This window comes from Armigeres subalbatus, chromosome 1 (assembly GCF_024139115.2).
Source record: "Armigeres subalbatus isolate Guangzhou_Male chromosome 1, GZ_Asu_2, whole genome shotgun sequence".
Classification (NCBI taxonomy): Eukaryota; Metazoa; Arthropoda; class Insecta; order Diptera; family Culicidae; genus Armigeres; species Armigeres subalbatus.
Genome location: NC_085139.1, coordinates 83,606,098 through 83,627,567, shown reverse-complemented (window position 1 = coordinate 83,627,567; position 21,470 = coordinate 83,606,098). Strand labels below are relative to the sequence as shown.

Sequence of the window (21,470 nt, the reverse complement as noted above, 5' to 3'; positions counted from 1 at the left end):
CCACCCGCCATTTCAAGACGATGTCACACGGCTTTACTCAAGGATTGGAATGACACAACTGTCAGCCATTGATTCATTGTATCTATCTCGATTTCCGCTCGTGTCCGTTGACGTTGCCGTTTCTAAGCTTCTGTTGATCTGTTGAAAATCGTACCCTTGCTATTTTTTTTTTTTTTTTTTTTTTTACAAGGGAGAATGCATTTACACACTAACCCAGTACACGTGCATTGTAGTTGCCAAACTACCACACGGAAGTGTACTGGAGTGTCGGACTCGACCATACCGGTAATACCGACTAAACTCCCTTGGGCTCCACCATCGTTTCCCCCAGGAACTACCTCGCAGTACTACTTCTGGGGGGACGGCAGTACTAAGCGTACTCACTCATTATCGCTCACACAGGCACTCGTCCCACGCGAGACTGACTCGCACCCCATTCACTCCATTTGAGTCTTACTTGGATGCTCTCCCGGACGCTCCGCTGCCATGCCTCGAGGTGTCAATAGCGGTAACTGCCTGGGCCTACAGATATTGCGCTACGACACTCTGCCTCAGCACGAGCATTTACAACCGGCCATCCGCATGACACCTTCCAGGGCAATGTTGAACAATGGAAACGAAAGCGCATCACCTTGTCTTAGTCCTCGGCGCGATTCGATCGGGCTGGAGTGTGCACCAGAAATCTTTACACAGTTTTGCACCGTTGCTTTGATCAGTCGGGTAAGCTTCCCAAGAAAGCGGTTTTCGTCTACACTGCCGTAATCTGAAAAAGTGACGTATGCGCCAAATTATAACATACTAGTTTCCCATTTTTCTGTTAAAGAGCACGATGAGTACTACTCGTTTAAACCATTTTCGGAAAATGGTTAAAACGTCACTCTTTCAGATTACGGCAGTACAGCTCTACCTTTATAGGGTCAGCTCCGATACCATCCTCACCAGCTGCTTTATTGGTCTTTAGTTTTTGGATGGCATCCTTAACTCCCCTCTTTTCAAGTACAACATTACGTACGGTAACAACCTGTCTTGTGGTTTATTTCCGTAGGTATTGGGTTATTGGTTATGGGGCTGTCTATAAGTCATGTAGACTCTTTAGAGGAAGAGGGGATGGTTTCAAAAAAGTCTGCGTTTGTCTACTAAGGGAGACGGGTATATACCAAGAGTCTACGCCGACCATTCATTAATTTTTTAAAGTTTTTACAAAAACAATCAATACAAATCACTGCATTAGCTAACACTTGATTGATCTACATTCATTCCGTAATGCACTACACATAAGATATTTTGTCAAATTTATAAAAGTCGTTGTAGACTTCAAGCGGGGTTCGGAAAACTTTATGAAAGTCTACTAGGAGAAAAGGAGTTTCAAAATGTGAAAATTCGTGCTGCATAGTTTATGCACAGCCTCTATAGGACCAGTTTTTTCTTCAGATCTCTGCTTAAAAAAATCCGATGGAAATGTTAATATGGCTTTGTAAAAATCGAATTTGCGGTGAGAATAATTGAAATATTTTTTTAATATGTACGTTTCAACACCCAACCGGCGGTTGTTTGTTTTTCTAACAATTTTGTATAAGAATCTACCAAAACCTGTATAAGAACTGGGCATATGCGAAATTGTTAGATTCTTATACAAAAAAATGTAAGGAAAGCTTACATAATTGTTACATTCTTTTACAATATTTGTATAAGTCTTTATTAGTAGAAACGAGTTTATTCGTTGCCCAACGTTTCGACACGGGGATTGTGTCGATTGTGTCGAAACGTTGGGCAACGAATAAACTAGTTTCTACTAATAAAGACTACGTAGCCGTAAAATAAATATAAAAGTTGATCCTGCATCAAAATGATGTATCCGCTGACACATAATTCAAGACGCTCTCCTCCCCTAAAAATGTGGACATCTTTGCTAAACGCCCCGTATTGGATTGGCTGGAATTCTTCATCAACGTATCATATAACCTCTTAGAAATATGTGTTCACAAATATATCAACTATGTACTTCTGACGACAAATCAAATGCTAGTTTGACGTTGAGCTTCAATTAAAACATTTCATCGATAACCTGTTCAATTAAGATATTGAATAATTTGTAATAAACAGAATCACGCTTACTCACCGATTAAAGAACGACTCCAGCAGGTAGGTACTGTGAGGCAACGCCTCGATCAGTATGTCCATCGGTAGTTCCGCCACAACGGAGCGCAGCACTGACGGCCCAAGCCGTCCCACCACGGTAGCCGCTTCGCGATACTGGCGACCCTCCGACAGCAGCATCAACCGCCTGAGCACCTGCCGCGGACTGGTAAAACCTTCGCGACCATCGCGCGGTGGCCCTCGTATTCGCTCGCGGCTGTCAGCCATGACGGAAAGATAACGGACTTTCCGAGATTTGGGCAGCTAGAGCACTAGCCACTGCACGGGCGGAGATGATGCAAACGCTGCACCACCGAAAGCGCCGGTGGACTCTTCTTGCTACCGACGACGTTCGCGCTTATTGTCAATGGATTAAGGTGAAGGTCTCCGTCACGATCGTTGCCCCCAGCAGTGGCCACAACCATCGCGCGCAGTTCCTTTCTCTCTGCAGCGCCGCACCGTTCTCCGGTGAAATCAATTGTAGCAATTGCACTTCTGCGGTTTGGGATGGAAGGTTTGTTGCTGGGAAGCCGGTAATCGTTTTGTTTCAATTGGATCAGAAATATTTGAAAGAATGATTACGGATTAGGTCACTTCAGTAAAAGTAAACGAAAAGCAACACATATTAGACTGGTCTATTTTAACGTACCTTTTTCAAAAACTGTTTCTAATCGGTGGAAGAACAAATAGTAAACTCTTTCGAAGATTCAAATGGTATCATTAATATACATTAGTGTACTTTATGGAAATATTCAAATTCGACACGAGTTTTTGACATTTTATCTAGGTATCTATATGTGCTGAATCGGGTCACTTATTGAATTTAATTGAAAACAAAATTGTCGTGAGATTGCGTTGCACTCGTTTCTCGTTTACCATTACTTCACCTGTACACATATGACCCAAATAAGGTTTGAAACAAATTCTACGATTTTCCCGCGATTCAATCAACTCAACTGTTACACCCAGATTATGCTGTAAACTGTCAACCGCAACGCCTGTGCGCGCGCTGATGACTTAATTTGGTCCAATCAAGCTTTCCCGGTGGAAACGAAGGCATTTGTTCCACAGTTGCGGCGGCCGAGCTTAACGATCACGGAATGACCGATGACGCGACGATGATAATGGGGGGAATTCGTGTTTCATAAGCGTGGTGTGGTCAGTTCCAGCAGCTGATCGAGCGGTTTGTATCTGCGGAGGAGAAAGATAAGTGGCAGAACAGAGGAACAGATTAGTAAACAATAACAGCGCTGGTTGCGATTTCAATTGTTTGGTGTTGATTGCAGGTTGGTGGTGTTTTAAATTTATGACCCGAATAATTGTACAACGGGTTTACATCAGCTTTTAGGTGTTTTTCGGTCAATGAATACAGTTCATAAGTAGAGGCCTAGTAGCGGGTCACTTTTAATTGGCTTGGTCACTTTTTTAGGCCAACCTCTATAAAAGTGTTTTTTTTAGATCACCAAAGCAGTTTTTTTTAAATAGAATTAAAGACAGGGCTTAGTTTGTCACATCACATGATACTTAAACTTACCCTCCAATACATTTTTCGAACTAAATCTGTCACATATTGTACATATGCATAAATCGAGTTTCATACATAGAAATTGAAGTACCTTTATCGGGGTTGACAATGGGTCAGGCTCTCACCGATATCACGGAGGTCGGATAACAAAATGATTCAAAAAGGTATCTTATATTTTAGTTTTTTTTCTCACATACATTTTATCTATTCTACAAGCATTATAAGTAGTTGAAACAGTACCCATTCCAATCGCGGTATTTTTTTTAAATTTAATGTACTGAATGGGATAGTGTGGGTACAAGCCCCACTGGGTGCCGAATCTTTTTTCGCAATATCTCATAAAAAACATCTTTAATGGCAAATTTAACTATGTGTATCCAAATTTAACATCTTAAAAAAAATCTGACTTCCCTCACAAGTCATTGATCAAGAGGTAATAATTACAAAATCTACACTTGTTTCAAGCAGTTCTGTCGTAGTATGTATTGCTTGTTCTCATGGGAGGGAATTCAGGATCTATTATTGGAGGAATTCAGTATGAATTCTCAGAGAAATTCACGATGAATTCTTAGAGAAATTCAAGATGAATTCTTGAAGGAATTCAGGATGAATTCCTGGAGGAATTCAAAATAAATTCGTGGAGGGATTCAGAATGAATTGGTGGAGGAATTCAGAATGGATTCCTGGAGGAATTCAGAATGGATTGCTGGAGGATTTCAGAACGAATCCCTGGAGGAATTCAGAATGAATTCCTGGAGGAATTTGGAATGAATTCCTGGAGGAATTCGAAATGAATTCCTGGAGGATTTCGAAATGAATTCCTGGAGGAATTCGGAATGAATTCCCTGAGAAATTCGAAGTGAATCCCTGGAGGAATTCGGAATGAATTCCTGGAGGAACTCGGACTGCCGACGAACAATAAGCGAATGGTTTGCTTTTACAGCTGTCAACAGTTACCGCCCCAATTTAGTTCCAGACTTGGGACCGATTGTAGCTTCAACTTTCGATTAGGTCATCACCAGAGAACACTTGACGTGATGGCCCACCACCACTCGAAAATATGCAACCGCTCCGTATGCGCACTTACTAGCGTCTATGAGAACGAGTAGCTCAATCGATTGGAGAAAAGAGGAGCAGAGATCTCCTGGGTATATGCAGCGCTTCTACTGCTAGCAGCAGGCTCATCCAACGTCGCCAGCTTTGCAAACATTTGCCATCGATTTTTTCGTCCCAGTCACATCCGGCCCTCTAAAGCTTCTGCACCAGTATCTTCCCGTGGACCGTGGACGGGGCTAATAATACGAGCGGATCTAAGAATCCCATGAAGCGGCATATGACTATACTCCTTAACGCCTTCTCTTTGCTCGGTGGAAAATGAAAATAAGTCCTGCTTCGGATTCCATATTATACCGAGCACCAGACTCCTTGTCCTGGTTAAATGAGACGCCTGATCTGCTTTCTGCTCTCCGAGGGTATGAAGCAGTTTCGAGGAGTGCGAGACCCAGCTCCGGATATTGAAACCGCCCTTAGAATGGACGTTTTTAACTTCTTCCGCCTGGTGAATCGCCTTTTCTCCGTGTCGAAACTATCGTAATAATCGTCTACGTAGAAACGTAGAAACGCAAGAGTAGTAACGGATTTGTCCCGAAAATACAGTGTCACTGTCAGCATACGGAACAATATGCTGTTGTTCAGCCGGATGTGGGCGTTCATAACGACCATTTCAAACCCCTGCAGCTCCTGAAATCCTGACAGAATCGCAAACGATGGTCAGTCCGCTTGCAAACCTTGCATGCCCTTTGTCTAGATTCCATCGTGGCCGGCTCATTAACGACCGACTCTGTAGCGATATGATTGTAGACGGCACCTCTCTTCTTATTCCGTTCTTTTCCGAAGCCGAAGCTTCCTATTTTCGCCTCGGGCTTGAAGTCGACAGAATCGTTTACTTCGCAGGCTTCGGCCAGAATTTCCGAAATAAAATTAGTGAAGGTACGGAGCGTCACCATCTTCTTCTGCTTCTTGTACCGTTCTTATGTCGACCAGATCCTGCAATAACAATAGGCGGCCTCTAGGTGCTCGCAGAGCTGCTCCACTTCTGAACCAAACGGTATGAATGTCGCCAATTTGTCTACGCCTGCGCACCTCTTCCAGAAGACAATGTAGCAGGTGCTCCAGACGACCATATAGCTGTCTCAGATTACTTATTATCAGACAATAGCTGCCCTCGAACACTTTTCAATGCTGGGCCTTTGAGGCTTTCATGCAGCCGCACAAGATTCTCGATGTTGGTGAATCCACACGTCTCGTTGGATGCCTCATACGTACCGATAAACAATGGCCATTCCTCCGGTATTCTAGCTTCTAGCATCGAAAGCTTATTTGTTACCCCGTTCCTCGCCGCCATCTGTGCCTTTGTCGGCGCACTGTGCTACTGCCCCAGCCCATTTTCGACGACTTTCTTCATTTTCAGCTTAGGTTTCCTCTTCTTCTTTGCTTGTTCCTCTTCTTCATCTTCGGTTTTCTCTTCTCCTGTTTATTCTTTAGATTCTTCTTCATTTTGTTTCGAAAGTGGTGTCTTCTTCTTTTTCTTCGGAGTCTTCCTCACTGTCCTCTGACTCTTGCTCGCACCGGGGGACAATCTTCTTCTTTTCCAACTGCTTCGGTACCACTACCTCTGGATTTCTGAGAGGCGTTCCCAGAGCCTTCTCCTTCGTCGGACTACCTTCTTATTTCAACTGCATTTGCTTTACTTCCTTCCGCACACTACACATCTTCACTTCGAAAGGTCACGCCTCTGTTTCGCCCTAATCGCGTTCTCGAGTTTCATCTTCTTCTCTTTTAACGCCGTCTCCATCTCAATCCGCTTCTGAAGAATGATCATCTGAAACTCCATCTCCCTCTCTTTCGCCTGATTTCAACTCTGAGCCGGAATCATTGACTGACTTAGATCACTTATTACTAGCCCTGTAGAAATCTTCCTACCGCTTTATTTTTCTTACTACTCTTATTCTCCTTTTCCTCCTTCTCTATCCTTTTTAGGTACTCTCTGAACTACTGTTGGCTCTCGGTGGATGGACAGAACCACTTATTCTCTTTCGCCGCCTCCGCCATAACGCCCACGCATCGCAGAATTTGCACCCAATCATCCTCTCGTCCACTTCGGAAGTTGTTTCGCAGATACCGCAGGCATTCATCGTCATCTCCGCCGCTTCCGACATCGCTTCCGAGGTTGTGTCCGATATTACTTTTTTGAGAATGTTCGGAATCGGTCCAAAGAAAGACTATTTATTCTGTAGCAGTCTTGTGATCAGCTCAAACCGGAATATCAAGTTTGTTTTGCGATGAGATAAATATATGTTCAATGAGATGGAAAACGGAACAGGTCCCCTACTTTATGTTATAAATCTTGACTCGGTACTTGTAGTGTTAAGTAAGGGTATGCGATAACATTTTTTTTCCTGACGAAACTAAACGAAACGAAATTAGAAATGCTATTGTTGGTTCGGAACGAAACGGAACGAAATTCAAAATTACTTCAGAGACTTCGAAACGAAACGAAATCCGGCTCCGTTTGATTCGAAACTTTACGAAACGAAACGAAATTTAATTTTTTTTCCGTGGAATTTTTATTAAATGGTTTTATTTTTGCATTGAATACATAATGCAAAAAACGAAGAAAAAAAAAATCCGCGGAGAAAATTAATTTTGCTTAATATTTTGAGAAGGTCGACACAAATAGGGGAACGGTTCGGCACTTCATCCCATAGCTCCTATTTCCATCCTAATGCAAACAAAGCTTTGAAAAAGAATTTTGTCCAACCTCCTCGATTTTTATTGCCCTGAAATAAAATTTTGAGGCAACAACAAAAAAAATAGGGATATTATTAGGATTTTCAAAACATTCTCTAACAAATACGATGAGTATTTTTCAATTATTATTATTTTTCTTTCATTGGGAATTTTGAATGAAGCTGAATCACTACTGATTTTATTCTACATAATTGATACCCAAATGCCATAGGCGGAATCTAGCTTAACTACAAAACGACATAAGTAAGTAACAACTGCAGTAAGCCATTGTGTACGCGGCCTTCCACGAAGCCTGCGGCCTCTTCCGGGTTCTCTACTGAATATTATCTTCGCTTGATGTTCTTCCGGCATACGAACAACGTGACCAGCCCACCGTAGTCTGCCGTGTTGAATGAGCTTAATAATATCCAGCCCTTTATACACCTGGTACAACTCGTGATTCATGCGACGCCGTCAGATACCGTTCTCCTGTTTACCGCCGAGTATTGTCCGCACCTCCTTGTGAGCAGACGCTCAAGGCATACCTTCTCACTCTAGCTGATGTCAGAAGGATAACAGGGCCCAGGCTACACTACCAGCTAAGCACACAACCCTTGGCTGGCGGTTTTTATCATCAGACGACTCGTGGAAGCGTGAGATAGGAACTTGTGGGGACCAGAGCTTCAATACAATCACAATTCTCCGAAGTACGGAAACTGACAGACGTCACACCGCCGGGGTGAATCATTCAGAAAGCTGTTTTATTTGCCCAATTTTCAGCCTTAATATTTCCAACAGACCTCAGTAAAAATTGAAAAAAAAACGATTATTTAACTGCAATCAATAGATTTCGTATTGATTGGATCTGTTTACCATTTTGAAAAGTTTTACAGATTCAAAGTGCCATCCCATCCATTTCAATTAACATCTTGAATAAAGTCTCCAGGCAAATTTTCGACCAAATTCATGAAGATTTATTGAATCTGTAAATAAATCCAAAAAGAAATTTTTAACAGATCTAAGCAGTATAAAAGCTGTTGATTGCAATACAAAATTCAACTTTTTCTAAATTTGGCTAAGGTCTGTTGGGAATATTATGCGAGTAATTTTTTACGTTGTTTATGGTGAGAGGCATTTTTCATCCATCATTTTTTTCCATGAAGTTAGCCTTGCAAGATAAACAAAAATCGTGACTGCTAGATGAAAACCTTTTTTCGTTTCATCACTTCACCTCTCACTCACTTTCTGGGAGAACGGTGCCTCGTACATTCCTACCGACCGACGACATGATTGCACACGCAAAAAAAAGCGTTCATGAATTCGTGAACCAGCAAAAATACACCGTGATTTAATTCATGGATTCGGGAACACCAGTCACGTTTTCCAGAACGTTCCAGAAAATGTGACTGTATTCCCGAATCCGTGACCGTTGTTTTCGAAAAAATACACTGTGAACTCGTTAGTTCACGAATTCATGAATGAAACGTTTTTTTTTTGCCTGCAGCGTAATACAACTTCACCTTGGTGCTACAGAATTATCATCGGATGTGGTTCTTCTGCTTGAAGACTTCAATCAACCAGAACTTGTCTAGTCTCTGTCCCACCACGTTTCCTGATCCGCTTTTAGCGGATATACAACTTCACCTTGGTGCTACAGAATTATCACCGGATGTGGTTCTTCTGCTTGAAGACTTCAATCAACCAGAACTTGTCTAGTCTCTGTCCCACCACGTTTCCTGATCCGCTTTTGTCTGCAACTACACCTGCGCTAGTTGCCAACTAGTCGATGGACTCAACAGGATTTACAACTTTTTACCAAAGATGTTCGACTTGGTGTTTATCAATGATTATTTACTGCATGAATGCACTGTCCGGCTCCGGACGCCGTTGTGCCACTTGACAACTATCATCCTGCGTTGGATATATCAATTGACAACGGATTTATCCAACGTTTCGATGGAGCTATGAGTGACGACCGTCTCAATTTTCGCAAAACCGATTTTCAACAGCTCCGACAATGCTTGTCCCGTATTAACTGGAATATTTTAGGCCACCTGGATATCGAATCAGCTGTAGACCGCTTCAACTGTCTGCTACGTGACTGCGTTTCGGCCGCTGTACCGAAGCGAAAGCCTCCGAGGAAACCACCGTGGACTAATGCTCTATTATGCAACCTAAAAAGAGTGCGCGCTAGAGCTCTTCGCGCTTATACCTATCGACGGTATGCCTTCACTAAACGGAACTTCAACATTCCTAGCAATGATTATTGGCGGTATAATAGACATCGTTACAAACATTATGCTCATCTCACGCAACAAAATCTCCGATGAAACCCTAAGAAGTTTTCGTCTTTCGTGAATTCTAAAAGGAAGGAAACTGGACTGCCATCAAGTGTTTTTCTCGATAACGATATTGCGCTGAATACTGAGGAGAAATGCAGCCTTTTCGCTAAACACTTCTCAAGTGTATTCTCGAGCTATTCGTCTTCTTAGGATGTCACTGATACTGATAGAGCTGTGAGTGGAGTACCTAGCAATGTAGTAAATGTGGATGTCTTTGAAATAGAGGTTCAAATGGTTCTGTCAGCGATACTTCGGACCAAATATTTTTTTTATCCTGGACCTAGCGTTCTTCCATCGGCCGTGCTGAAGAAATGCACTGAAATTCTAGCTGTTCCACTTTGTTTACTATTCAACCTATCACTCCAGCAGAGTAAATATCCTGTGCAGTAGAAATGCTCTACTATGTTCCCAGTTTTCAAGAAAGGTGAAAAATGTGATGTGAGAAACTACCGTGGCATTACATCACTCGGAGTGGAGTCGAAAGTGTTCGAGTCGCTGATGAACGATAGAACGTTAGAATGTTCATATGGTTTCTTCCCGGTCGCTCTGTGGAAACGAATCTTACCAGTTTTACTTCGTTTTGCATAGAGAACATGTGTAAAAAATTCCAAATAGATGCCGTTTACACCGATCACCGATCTGCCTTCAACGAAGTTAATCATGACTTTTAAAACTAGAAAAAAAGGGCTGTTATTTTGCTTTAGGCACCTGGCTCAGATCATATCTGTTTAGACGCAGAATGTTTGCAATTCGAACGACTGTTTCTCGAACCTTTCTGGAGTTCCACAAGGTTTCTGTTTTTCAAAAAAGATCTTAACACATATGTAAGTCTTGTAATAGGCCATTGTCGATATCACTTGAAGCTGTTAGGAAAACTTCAAGATGATGTATGTCGTTTCTGCGGCATACATGTAGAAGACTCGGAACATCTGTTATGCCATTGATCGGCAATTTTTAGAAAGAGATTACAGTTTTTAAACAAGGGGCTGATAAAACCCTCAGAAGTTTGGAGAACAAGTCCCAATATAGTAGTACGATTCATCAGAACCATCAGGTATCAGGTATCAGAACGTCGGCTCAGGAGGCACGTTCCCCTCAATTTGGGAGATTTGTGCCATCGCCTTCACTGGCCTTTCTCATCATTTACCTGACGGAAAAGGAAGTGAAAAGGGGAAAGGAAGAGGAAGTGAAGTTGGAAAGGAGAATGGAACCATTTATAGGAAAGCCAATTATGTAGACGCATTCAGCAAGGGACTAAAGAGAGGTGTCACAAAAACACAGAGGACGTAACAATGGACGAACGTCAAAGACGAAACACAGAGTGCACTGTGAAAAACGCATAATGCGAATCCATATAGGTGACAATCACACAGTACATTGTAAAAATCGCATAATGCGAATCCATATAGGTGACAATTTGTTGAAAACTAAGTAAAACACATATCCATAACCCCACTCTTATTTAACCTCACGTTGAGATTGAACAAGAGTAGCCAAAGACGAACGTCAAGGACGAGACACACAGTACACTGTGAAAAACGCATAATGCGAATCCATAAAGGTAACATACACAAAGTACATTGTAAAAAAAAACGCATAATGCGAATCCATATAGGTGACAATTTGTTGAAAAAAAATAAGTAAAAAAAAATATTTTCATAACCCCACCCCACTATAGGATTTCGGGCGGTCATTAATCGAAAATGTCATGTCTTCCGAATTATTTTAAAATATTTTCTCTCCATTGTCAATACTCTAATTAAGAGAAATTCTGAATTTGAAGTCTCTAGGTGCACTAGTTCCAAAGATATAAGGTGGCAAAGTCAGAAATGGGTAAAAAAGTTAGCAAATTTTCTGAAAAAATATTTTATTTTCAACTATTTATTGAAATATTTTTTAAATGTTTTTCTTCAATGTTAATACATCATTACAAAGGTTATTGTATAAGCTTTTAAATGGTGTGCAAAAACTAATGGTTACACTGTGAAAAAAATTGAAAAAATGCGGAAGCAATATTTTTTCAAAAACGACGCTATTTTCAACTTTGATAGTGAAGAACTTTTTTCCTCAGGAATCCCCAGGTTCTTTTATGATACACATCAAGGACAAAGCTTCGACTAAAATGTCCCGAAAGAATTTCTTGCCAGTATTTGCAATTAACAGAGTTAAGTCACTCTGATTTTTTTTCATTTGTTTTTTACCGTGTTTTGCCTCTCTCGTACTCCAAGGTTAATGCTCATTCCAAAACGAATGTTTGATAGAAGGCCCGGAGACCCCTAGTGGTATATATCAACTAACTCAGCGCGAAGAATTGAGGTGATGTCTGTATGTGTGTGCATGCGCGTCTGTATGTATGTGCGCAAAAGAACGCAATCGCCATTTAGACACTTATTTGTGTCCGATTTTCTCGCAACAAGTTTCATTCGACGGAAATCTAGTCCCATCGTTTCCTATTGAAAATGGGTCAGACTGAACTATGCGCTCAAAGGGTATGGTCAAAATACATTTATTGGTAATAACTTCGACTTTATTTATAACCATTTGAGCTCATTTAATTAACTTTTCAAAGGAGTAAATGAATAAAACCCCAATGCAATGCAGCACAACGGTAACGGAAGGATTTAACAGTTCGCTCATATATTTCCTGTCAAATTTTACCGTTTCCGTCGCCATTCCGCTGAAATGCGTTTGGGGCTTGAGTGGTTTGAGTCATTCTCTAAACCTAATTTTCTGAGCTATTCATTAGCTACTGATGGAGAACTAAATATGAGATTTCATAATATGTAAATATTTATAAATCTCCTGGAATCAATAATTCCCGACATGTTTATTGCAAAAGTAAAGACGAACAATATCTTAGTTAGAACGGAGCGTATGAAATTCCTGCTAGTGTTCCTGAATGTCTGGCTAATGGTAGGGAAATATTTATTCACTCATCTACACTTTGAGGTTCACTGGCTGAACAACCAGCGGAAAGTCAATATAAACAGTTGAAGAAATTTAGAACTCATAATGCAAGAAAATGATCAAGAGAGGCAAATGTTGACATTTTCCTTCGTGCCTTACATGAATCAGATCCATTTTAAGCTCGATTTGGATAACGAGGAGACGTTGGAAAAAAATTTTTCACTTAGTTATTCTTATGCCATGCGTAATTTTGTAATATTTGAAGATTTTCAAACGTTCTTTATCTTCTAATACACTAGATGAATTTATCTCATCTTCCATCGTTGATGGTATTGAAGAAAATATCATTGAAGACTTAAACCTTGACACAGAAAAGAATGATGCTGTATATAACTTGTAGAAATCATGAAAACAAATCAACTGTAATTCAAATAGTGTTGTTATTTAAATTAAAAGAATTTTGCTTTTCGGAAGAATGGAGCATTCTTACATTCCACAATGAATGTCCACATTTTTTGAGAATATATTAATCTCATTTTTGAATAACTTGTACACGTAAAAATGTCATGGGATTGCGATTTCTAATTTGCTAATACCCTTTTCAAAAGTTATTTTCAATTCTGATTATTTGATTAACATTTAATGCTTTATGATCCTTCAGATCCTAGTACTTTGTCAAACAAATTGTTCTAAATACAAATTGTGAGGCATGAGAGTGAGAACAAAAAATATCACGGAATGTCATGAAATTAATGTCATTTAACATGATCGCCGCCATAATGTCCATAAATTGCTGAACTTAGTTTTGTACAGCCCCTTCCTTCTCCTTAAGAAAACGCACGAAATTTCAACTTCCCAAATAGGTTTGCTTTGTCACGTTAATCGAACCTATGAAAAAAATAATTACGTAATTCATAGACGATCCCCAAAGGGGGGGGGTTGGAAATTGTATATTCATGCTATTTCGACCATACACAGCTAAAACTAAGTGGAAAATCACTTTAAAAGTCCAATTTTATTTTTGACCGCTCGCTTGTATGGGGATCCCCCATAGTGGCACCCTTATTCAACCTCAAGGTGAGATTAAACAAGAGTAGCTGAAGCCAAACATCAAAGACGAAACACAGATTACACTTTGAAAAACGTATAATACGAATCCATATAGGTGACAAACACAAAGTACATTGTAAAAAAAACGCATAATGCGAATCCATATAGTTGAAAATTTGTTGAAAACTAATTAAAACACATATTCATAACCCTACTCTTATTTAACCTCACGATGAGGTTGAATAAGAGTAGCCGATTATCTCGGAGAAGTAAAGAGTCAACTACGCCATTTCTCCGGTTAGCGCAGCGAGGGCTAAAATACTGTGAAGGGGGCCCTGGTGCTTCACAGGCTCCGTTTGCGATTAGGTTCTTATTAGACCCCCCCTAACCATTAATTCGTAGGCACGGTAAGCATAAAGCCGCATCACACCGAGAATTAGGGGTCACCTGTATGGTGGACTTTTACCACTGGGACAGGCAATCCGTAATGTTATTCTTAGCCAGATAACCAGCTGCCGACACCACACGGCTATCTAGGCTGTTCGTGGAGAGAAGTTGACATTGACTTTACGTCAACTCTCAATGTGGCCGAACAGCCGAGTATGTCGTTTCTGATCGGCAATTTTTAGAAAGAGATTACAGTTTTTATACAAGGGGCTGATAAAACCCTCAGAAGTTTGGAGAACAAGTCCCAATATAGTAGTACGATTCATCAGAACCATAATACCGCATTGGGATAATGCTGGTAGTCAAGGTAATGCAATTGCTCTAAATAGTAATGATGCGTCAACTTGACACAGCTAGATATCACAATAGATCTAACAAACGGTCGCAGTGATTTAAATACCCAACAAGGAAAAAAAACAAAACATTGAAGAAATTTTCAAGTAGAAATCTAAATGCGTTTCTATTGAAGATATAGAACTGTACTACGTAGTGAGATTTAGTGAAAAAATTTATATGTATAAAATTTTGAATACAGTTTGAGTTAAGCATATGCGGTATTTCGAAAAATTTCGTTTCAGGTGGTTCGAAACGAAATTCCGCGGAATTTCGCGGAATTTGAGCATGGCGAAATCTGATTTCTTCATTTCGTTTCGTTTCGTAAAACTACGAAAATTTCGCTAGAAAAAATCAGCTTCTAACGAAATTTAACGGAATTTCGCGGAATTTCGAAACAAAATTTAAACTTAAACCATACTTTATATTATCAAAAATTTTGGCTGCGCCGCTGAACTAAACCATAAAACTATTTTCAAAACTTTAGTTATACATTTTTTTCTATTAACGCTCAATTCTTCTTCTTCAATGGTTCTACATCCCAACTGGAATTTGATCTGATTTTCAACTTAGTATTCTATTAGTACTTCCTCAGTTATTAATAGAAAACTTTTCTATGTCCACCATTGCATGAGTAGGTATCTTATTTTTTTTCTTCGTAAGCAATGGAAGGGGAATCTGCTCGACAGACATCCTGGGTTGGACGTCCAGGGAGTGCGGGGTTAGGGACCATCAGCAAACGAGAGAGGCAGGACTACATCCCCGACCCGCTAAACCGTTTCCATTGCCGCCAAGCCCATCATCCCTTCGGTACGTAATGCTTCAAAGGGGGGCCAGTGCACAACACACCCTCGAGTTTGGCTGCATGTACTTGCAGCACCAAACATCGTGACTCGCTTTTTTAGAAGAAGACCATGTTATCATACAAGCGCATTCCCCGGCTTTCCAGGTGGCCTTACCACGCCCTATGTCCTCGGAAGGTGGGAAGGATCGACTTCACGCCTGCTTCCCTCTGCACGGCTGGTATCAAGAAAGATGATGCCGCGTGCACCCCAAATTGACCTCTCTGCGATATGGCCAATTCGTCAACACACAGAGGGACTTGCCGACGTGGTGCATACGCCTGCCCCAGCCTTGAGGAGGACCCCTTTCCGTCCTCGGGCTCGGAACCCGCCCGGTTGACCGACGCCGCGAAAGTGACGATACCATGTTGTTCTTCGCGCGGTCACTTGTTCGATAAAAGGATCGAGTTCGACCACAGGGCCGATATGACCCATGAAGCCGACTCCGAGCCCTTGGACCACCTCTTATTTGCGCCTGAACTAGCCATTCCTCTAGTCCACGCGCCACCTCCTGTGTAGCTCCGAGACGATTTGGACAATAGCCGATAAAACGGCGTTCCAGCCAACTTCATCTTTACACATCCTCCGGACTAGGTTATCCATCTACCCTTAGTGGAACTGTCCCACGCACGCTGCCATTTGACCATTGAGGCCAACCAGACAGTCCTACGGATGCCTCTCGTGCCGCGCATTTATAAACGCTCTATGTCTTCATCGATAACGACGCAGGAGCGCATTTGCAATAGCTGCCCAACTGGCACTATTGAATGCATTCCTCACGTCGAGAGTCACTACTGCACAATAGTGAACTCCCCTCCTCTTACGCTGGATAGCTATCTCCGCGGATTTGGTAACCGACAAGATAGCTTCTACGGTCGACTTACCCTTTCGGATGCCAAACTGGTTACTCAATAGTCCATCCGCACCCTCCGCCGTATCAAGCAGGAATATTGGTCTAGATTGGATCCCCCGGTGTTTTTTCCGCTTTTGGCAATAGGACCAAGCTCTGTCTTTTTCATGCTGCAGGGAAGACTCCCTCGTCCAGGAATCTCTGCATGACAAATCTGAACATCTCGGGAGCCTCAGCAATGGCCGCTTTCATGGCCAGGTTCGGAATACCATCCGGTCCTGGCCCCTTACCTACACTAAGGGACTGTGCAATCCCCGCAAGCTCCGCCACAGTTTTTCTTCCCTCGTCGGGCACCCTGGTCCCTGGCAGCTCCACAAAGGGAGGCCAGGGACTTGGGTCGTGACGTGGGAAGAGCCCCGCGATGATCCTCTCCAGCATCTCAGGAGACCGCTCTGTAGAGACCATCGCCCCACGTGTCTTGGCCATTACGACCCTATAGGTGTCACCCCATGGATTCGTGTTGATACTTTGACACAGGCCCTGGAAGCAGGTCCCAAGCAACACCTCTTGTTTCTCAGTGAGTAACAACAACTGTGGTGTGACTTACTAAAGGTCTGACGTATGCACAACGCGTCGTATTTGGAACTCCTTTGTGACACAAAAAGCGCAAGAGGTGGAGCCTATTTGCAACATCTTGCGGCTACAATGAAAATAAAAACACAAAAACCAACCGGGAATCGAACCATGGACCTTGAGATTTGCAACCTTCTACTATAACCATCACACCAACAGTTCTATTTGGAGATTCTGCTACAAGTGCACTACATAAACAAAAAAGTCATTTATAACTTCATTGTACCTTATACGGAACATGCAGAGGACTGTCAAAACTAATACTGCTCAGCTGAGCTCAAAGTGTTTTGCAACATTTCAGAAACATTGTCGTAACAGCAATGAACCGAAGTGTTATTAATTCTGCAACTTATCTGTTTTGTTTCTGATATGGAACACATCAAATTTTAAACAACCCAGGAAGTCAGATGGGTAGAATATTGCGACGCCACTTAAACGGAAATGAAACATTGTGATTTTCTGAAACTGGAAAGTGGCTTTAATGTGACTCGATGTATTTCCAATGTCTTCAATGCAATTTATTAGGAACAAACACCTATTTGAAAGATGTTGCGCGTGCTGCTTGGGGTTTTTTGCTTGATCTTATCTTAGTCTCAGAGCGGCCCTAGCAGCCACGAACGCCACCCGTCTTTCAACATGCTCTTCTTCTGTGCGTGCTCGCTGCATCCGCCTCCGTATCCGTAGGTAGGCGCGGCGCAGGTTCGCAATTGCTTGAGCCCACCAGTAAGCCGGTGGCCTTCCATTCCTAGGGTGGACTTTCCTAGGCATGGTGGCATCGCATGCACGCGAGAGTACTTTTACCAGCTGCTCGCCGCTCAGACCGAGAGTATTGTGCTCGCGGCGGAGCGCTTTTTAAATACCTCGTTGTCGAAGTACGATGTCTTCCACATACGAGGGCTAGGCCTCGCCCTTCTTCCGTCCGCTGAATGCTGGTCGTATAGTAGATACTATAGCGAACCACCAGGTGATCTTTGTGAGTGTAGCCATCATCTACCCTCCAGTTTGAACTACTCGTTTGACCAGGGCTCCAGAACGTAACGAATGTATCTTGTGTGGCAAGACATCTTTGACCAGACCGAGAATCGAGCTCGCCATCTCCGGATTGGCAATCCTACGCCTTTGCTCGCATAGCTATTTGAGATGCTCACTACATAGCCCCGTTCTGAGTCGACAAATACGTATTTAGTTTTCTTCTATAAAGCATCCTCAGTATTTTGTTAGAAATATCTGACAGAAAACGAAAAGTATCTTAACCCTTATGTGAGTGACGATTTTTCCCACCGTAAACGGGTGACGGGGTACCCGGGTACCCAACCGCCTTACAATGGGCATTTATGTGTCTGTGGGTGTTTGTATGTGTGTATGTTGGTGTGTATCGCTGTGTCTATGTATGCGCTTGTGTGTGAGTGTGGTTTCAGAGAACTGTGTGAATTCAGAGGCCACCGGGTGGTCCCCTGGAAGATCCGGAACATCCGTAAAAATGGTCAATTCGTAAATTCCATCGTTAAGCGACGGGATTTTTTAGAACCATTTTCTGTCGAACCCTGAGTATGGAATCGATGCTTCGACCTAAATACGGACCATTGTGTCCACTGGGTGGTCCCCTGGAAGATCCGGAACATCCGTAAAAATGGTCAATTCGTGAATTCCATCGTAGAGCGACGGGATTTTTTTAGAATTATTTTTTGCCCAACCCTGAGCATGGAAACGATGCTATGATCTATATACGGACCATTGTGTCCACTGGGTGGTCCCTTGGATGATCCGGAACATTCGTAAAAATGATCATTTCAAATATTTCATTTCTGAAGCGCGGTAGGATTTTTTAATAACCATTATGTGCCGAACCTCGAGTATGGAAATGATGCTTTGACCCACATGGCTCTGCAAAAATTTGATTGATAAAAATGACGTCGCTTCAGTTTGCGAATTGACCATTTTTACGGGAATTCCGGATTTTTGAGGGGACCTCCCAAAGGGCACAATGGTCCGTTCGTGGGTAAAAAAGAATTAATTTCATGCTCAGGGTTTGGCAACAAATGGTTTGAAATAAAAACCTGACGCATCACGATGAAATTTACTAATTGACCATTTCTACGGATGTTCCGGATCTTCCAGAGGACCACCCAGTGGACACAATGGTCCGCATGTGGCTTAAAGCAACAATTCCATACTCAGGTTTCGGCAGAAAATGGTTCTAAAAAAATCGCGTCGCTTTACGAGGTAATTACGAATTGTCCATTTTTACGGATGTTCCGGATCTATCAGAGGACCACCCAATGGACATAATGGTCCGTGTGTAGGTCAAAGTATCGATTCCATACTCAGGGTTGGGCAAAAATAATTCTAAAAAATCCCGTCGCTGTACGATAGAATTTACGAATTGACCATTTTTACGGATGTTCCGGATCTTCTAGGAGACCACCCATTGGACACAATAGTACGTATGTAGGTCGAAGCATCAATTCCATACTCAGAGTTCAGCAAAAAATAATTCTAAAAAAGTCCCGTCGCTGTACGATGGAATTTACGGATTGACCATTTTTACGGATGTTCCGGATCTTCCAGGGACACAATGGTCCGTATGTAGGTCGATGCATCAATTCTATACTCAGGGTTCAGCAAAAAATAATTCTTAAAAAGTCCTGTCGCTTCGCGATGGAATTTACGGATTGACCATTTTTACGGATGTTCCGGATCTTCCAGGAGACCACCCATTGGACACAATGGTCCGTATGTAGGTCGAAGCATCAATTCCATACTCAGAGTTTAGCAAAAAATAATTCTAAAAAAATCCCGTCGCTGTACGATGGAATTTACGGATTGACCATTTTTACGGATGTTCCGGATCTTCCAGGGGAGCACTCAGTGGACACAATGGTCCGTATTTAGGTCGAAGCATCAATTCCATACTCAGGGTTCAGCAAAAAATAATTCTAAAAAATCCCGTCGCAGTACGATGGAATTTACGAATTGACCATTTTTACGGATGTTCCGGATCTTCCAGGGGACCACTCAGTGGACACAATGGTCCATATGTAGGTCGAAGCATCAATTCCATACTCAGGGTTCAGCAAAAAATAATTCTAAAAAAAATCCCATCGCTCTACGATGGAATTTACGAATTGACCATTTTTACGGATGTTCCGGATCTTCCAGGGGACCACCCAGTGGACACAATGGTCCGTATGTAGGTTGAAGCATCAATTCCATACTCAGGGTTGAGCAAAAGTGACCACCCAGTGGACACAAAGGCCGGAAGTGGGTCAAACCATCAATTCTCTACTCAGGGTTCGGCAGAAAATGGTTCTAAAAAAATCCCGTCGCTGTACGATGGAATTTACGAATTGACCATTTTTACGGATGTTCCGGATATTCCAGATGGCCACCCGGTGGCCTCTAAAACACACACACCTCCAAAAATATGTACATGCACTTGAGCAGCTTTTATCCCAGTGACATACACAAAGATTCATATAATCAAACACTCATATAAATATACAGGCCCTCTGTTTTATAATTGGGTACCCGGGTACCCCGTCACCCGTTTAAGTGGTATAAATAGTTTTCGACCCCTAATAAGCGCTATAATCGCAACCTGGACCTCAAACTTTGCCCATCGCTTCGTCTCAACATTCTACGAGATGTCAGGAAATTTCATAGTATTTGAACTTATCTACAACAAGTTATTTAACTTTCAATATCAGAATGGGTACCCGGGTACTCCGTCACTCACATAAGGGTTAACTATTGTATACTATTTGTGTAAATGTAACCAGATATGAATCAGTTCACTATAACTTTGTCAAAGATGGAAAGTCGTGTCGTGGACTCCGACAGTCCGAAGCAAGTGAATAACTTTTTTTTATCCAGAGTAGATTACACCCAGTTCTTTTTATACACGGTTGGTTTTTACTCGATTACGACCTATAGCGTCAATGAAACTATGAGTTAAGCCTATGAAAAAATTCACAAAAAATTATAGTAAATTCAGGTGAAATTAGATTTTAACGAAATTTGAAAAGAAAAACCAAACAATTTCTACATTTTTATATAATGGAACGGTTCGCCACCTCATCTCATAGGTCCTATTTGAATCCCATCAAAAACAAAGCAATGGAAAGGAATTTGGTTCGTTTATTATTTTTTACTTTCAAATGATCGACTGTTTATTGTTATTTCAATTTAAAATGGCTACCCAGTCTTCAAGGATTAAAACAAGATTTACATTTGTCCAACGTTTCGACACTTGTTTTAATCCTTAAAGACTGCGTAGCCGTTTTAAGTTTAAAAAAATATATTTTTGTGATGTTTTTCAGCATGTTGACAAAAAGAAGCGACGAATTTGGCGCCGTATTTCTTTGTTCAGCGATGAGATGGATTTATGTACAGTGAGATGGAGATCGGAACATTTCCCCTACTTACTAAGATAAAACTGAACTGATTGATCAGATTCGGGAGCACACGCTCCACGATGTATTGCTTTCAAAGCGGCACAAATGCTGGGGTATTGCCTTATTGGCAATGGTATATAAACGGGAATGAAGCGATTTATCACAGACTACTATTTCTCTTATTATAACTCTATTTATCGCAAAACAGTTATTTGACTTTGA

At 41.7% G+C, this 21,470-nt stretch overlaps 1 protein-coding gene across 4 annotated transcripts in view; it reads right to left on the bottom strand.

The window, feature by feature from the left end:
• Positions 1 to 21,470, bottom strand: part of LOC134227614 (uncharacterized) — a 118,340-nt gene that overhangs the window by 38,963 nt on the left and 57,907 nt on the right. Inside the window, exons 3-4 of one of the 4 annotated variants that reach the window (XM_062709231.1) lie at positions 2,786 to 3,327; positions 2,120 to 2,658 (exon numbers count right to left, since the gene is read on the bottom strand). In XM_062709231.1, the coding sequence (XP_062565215.1) occupies positions 2,120 to 2,364 (245 nt within the window). In that variant the 5' untranslated portion in view covers positions 2,365 to 2,658; positions 2,786 to 3,327. Of the gene's footprint in view, positions 1 to 2,119; positions 3,328 to 21,470 lie in introns of all 4 variants that reach the window. The other 3 variants (XM_062709238.1, XM_062709247.1, XM_062709257.1) reach the window with 3 other exon arrangements.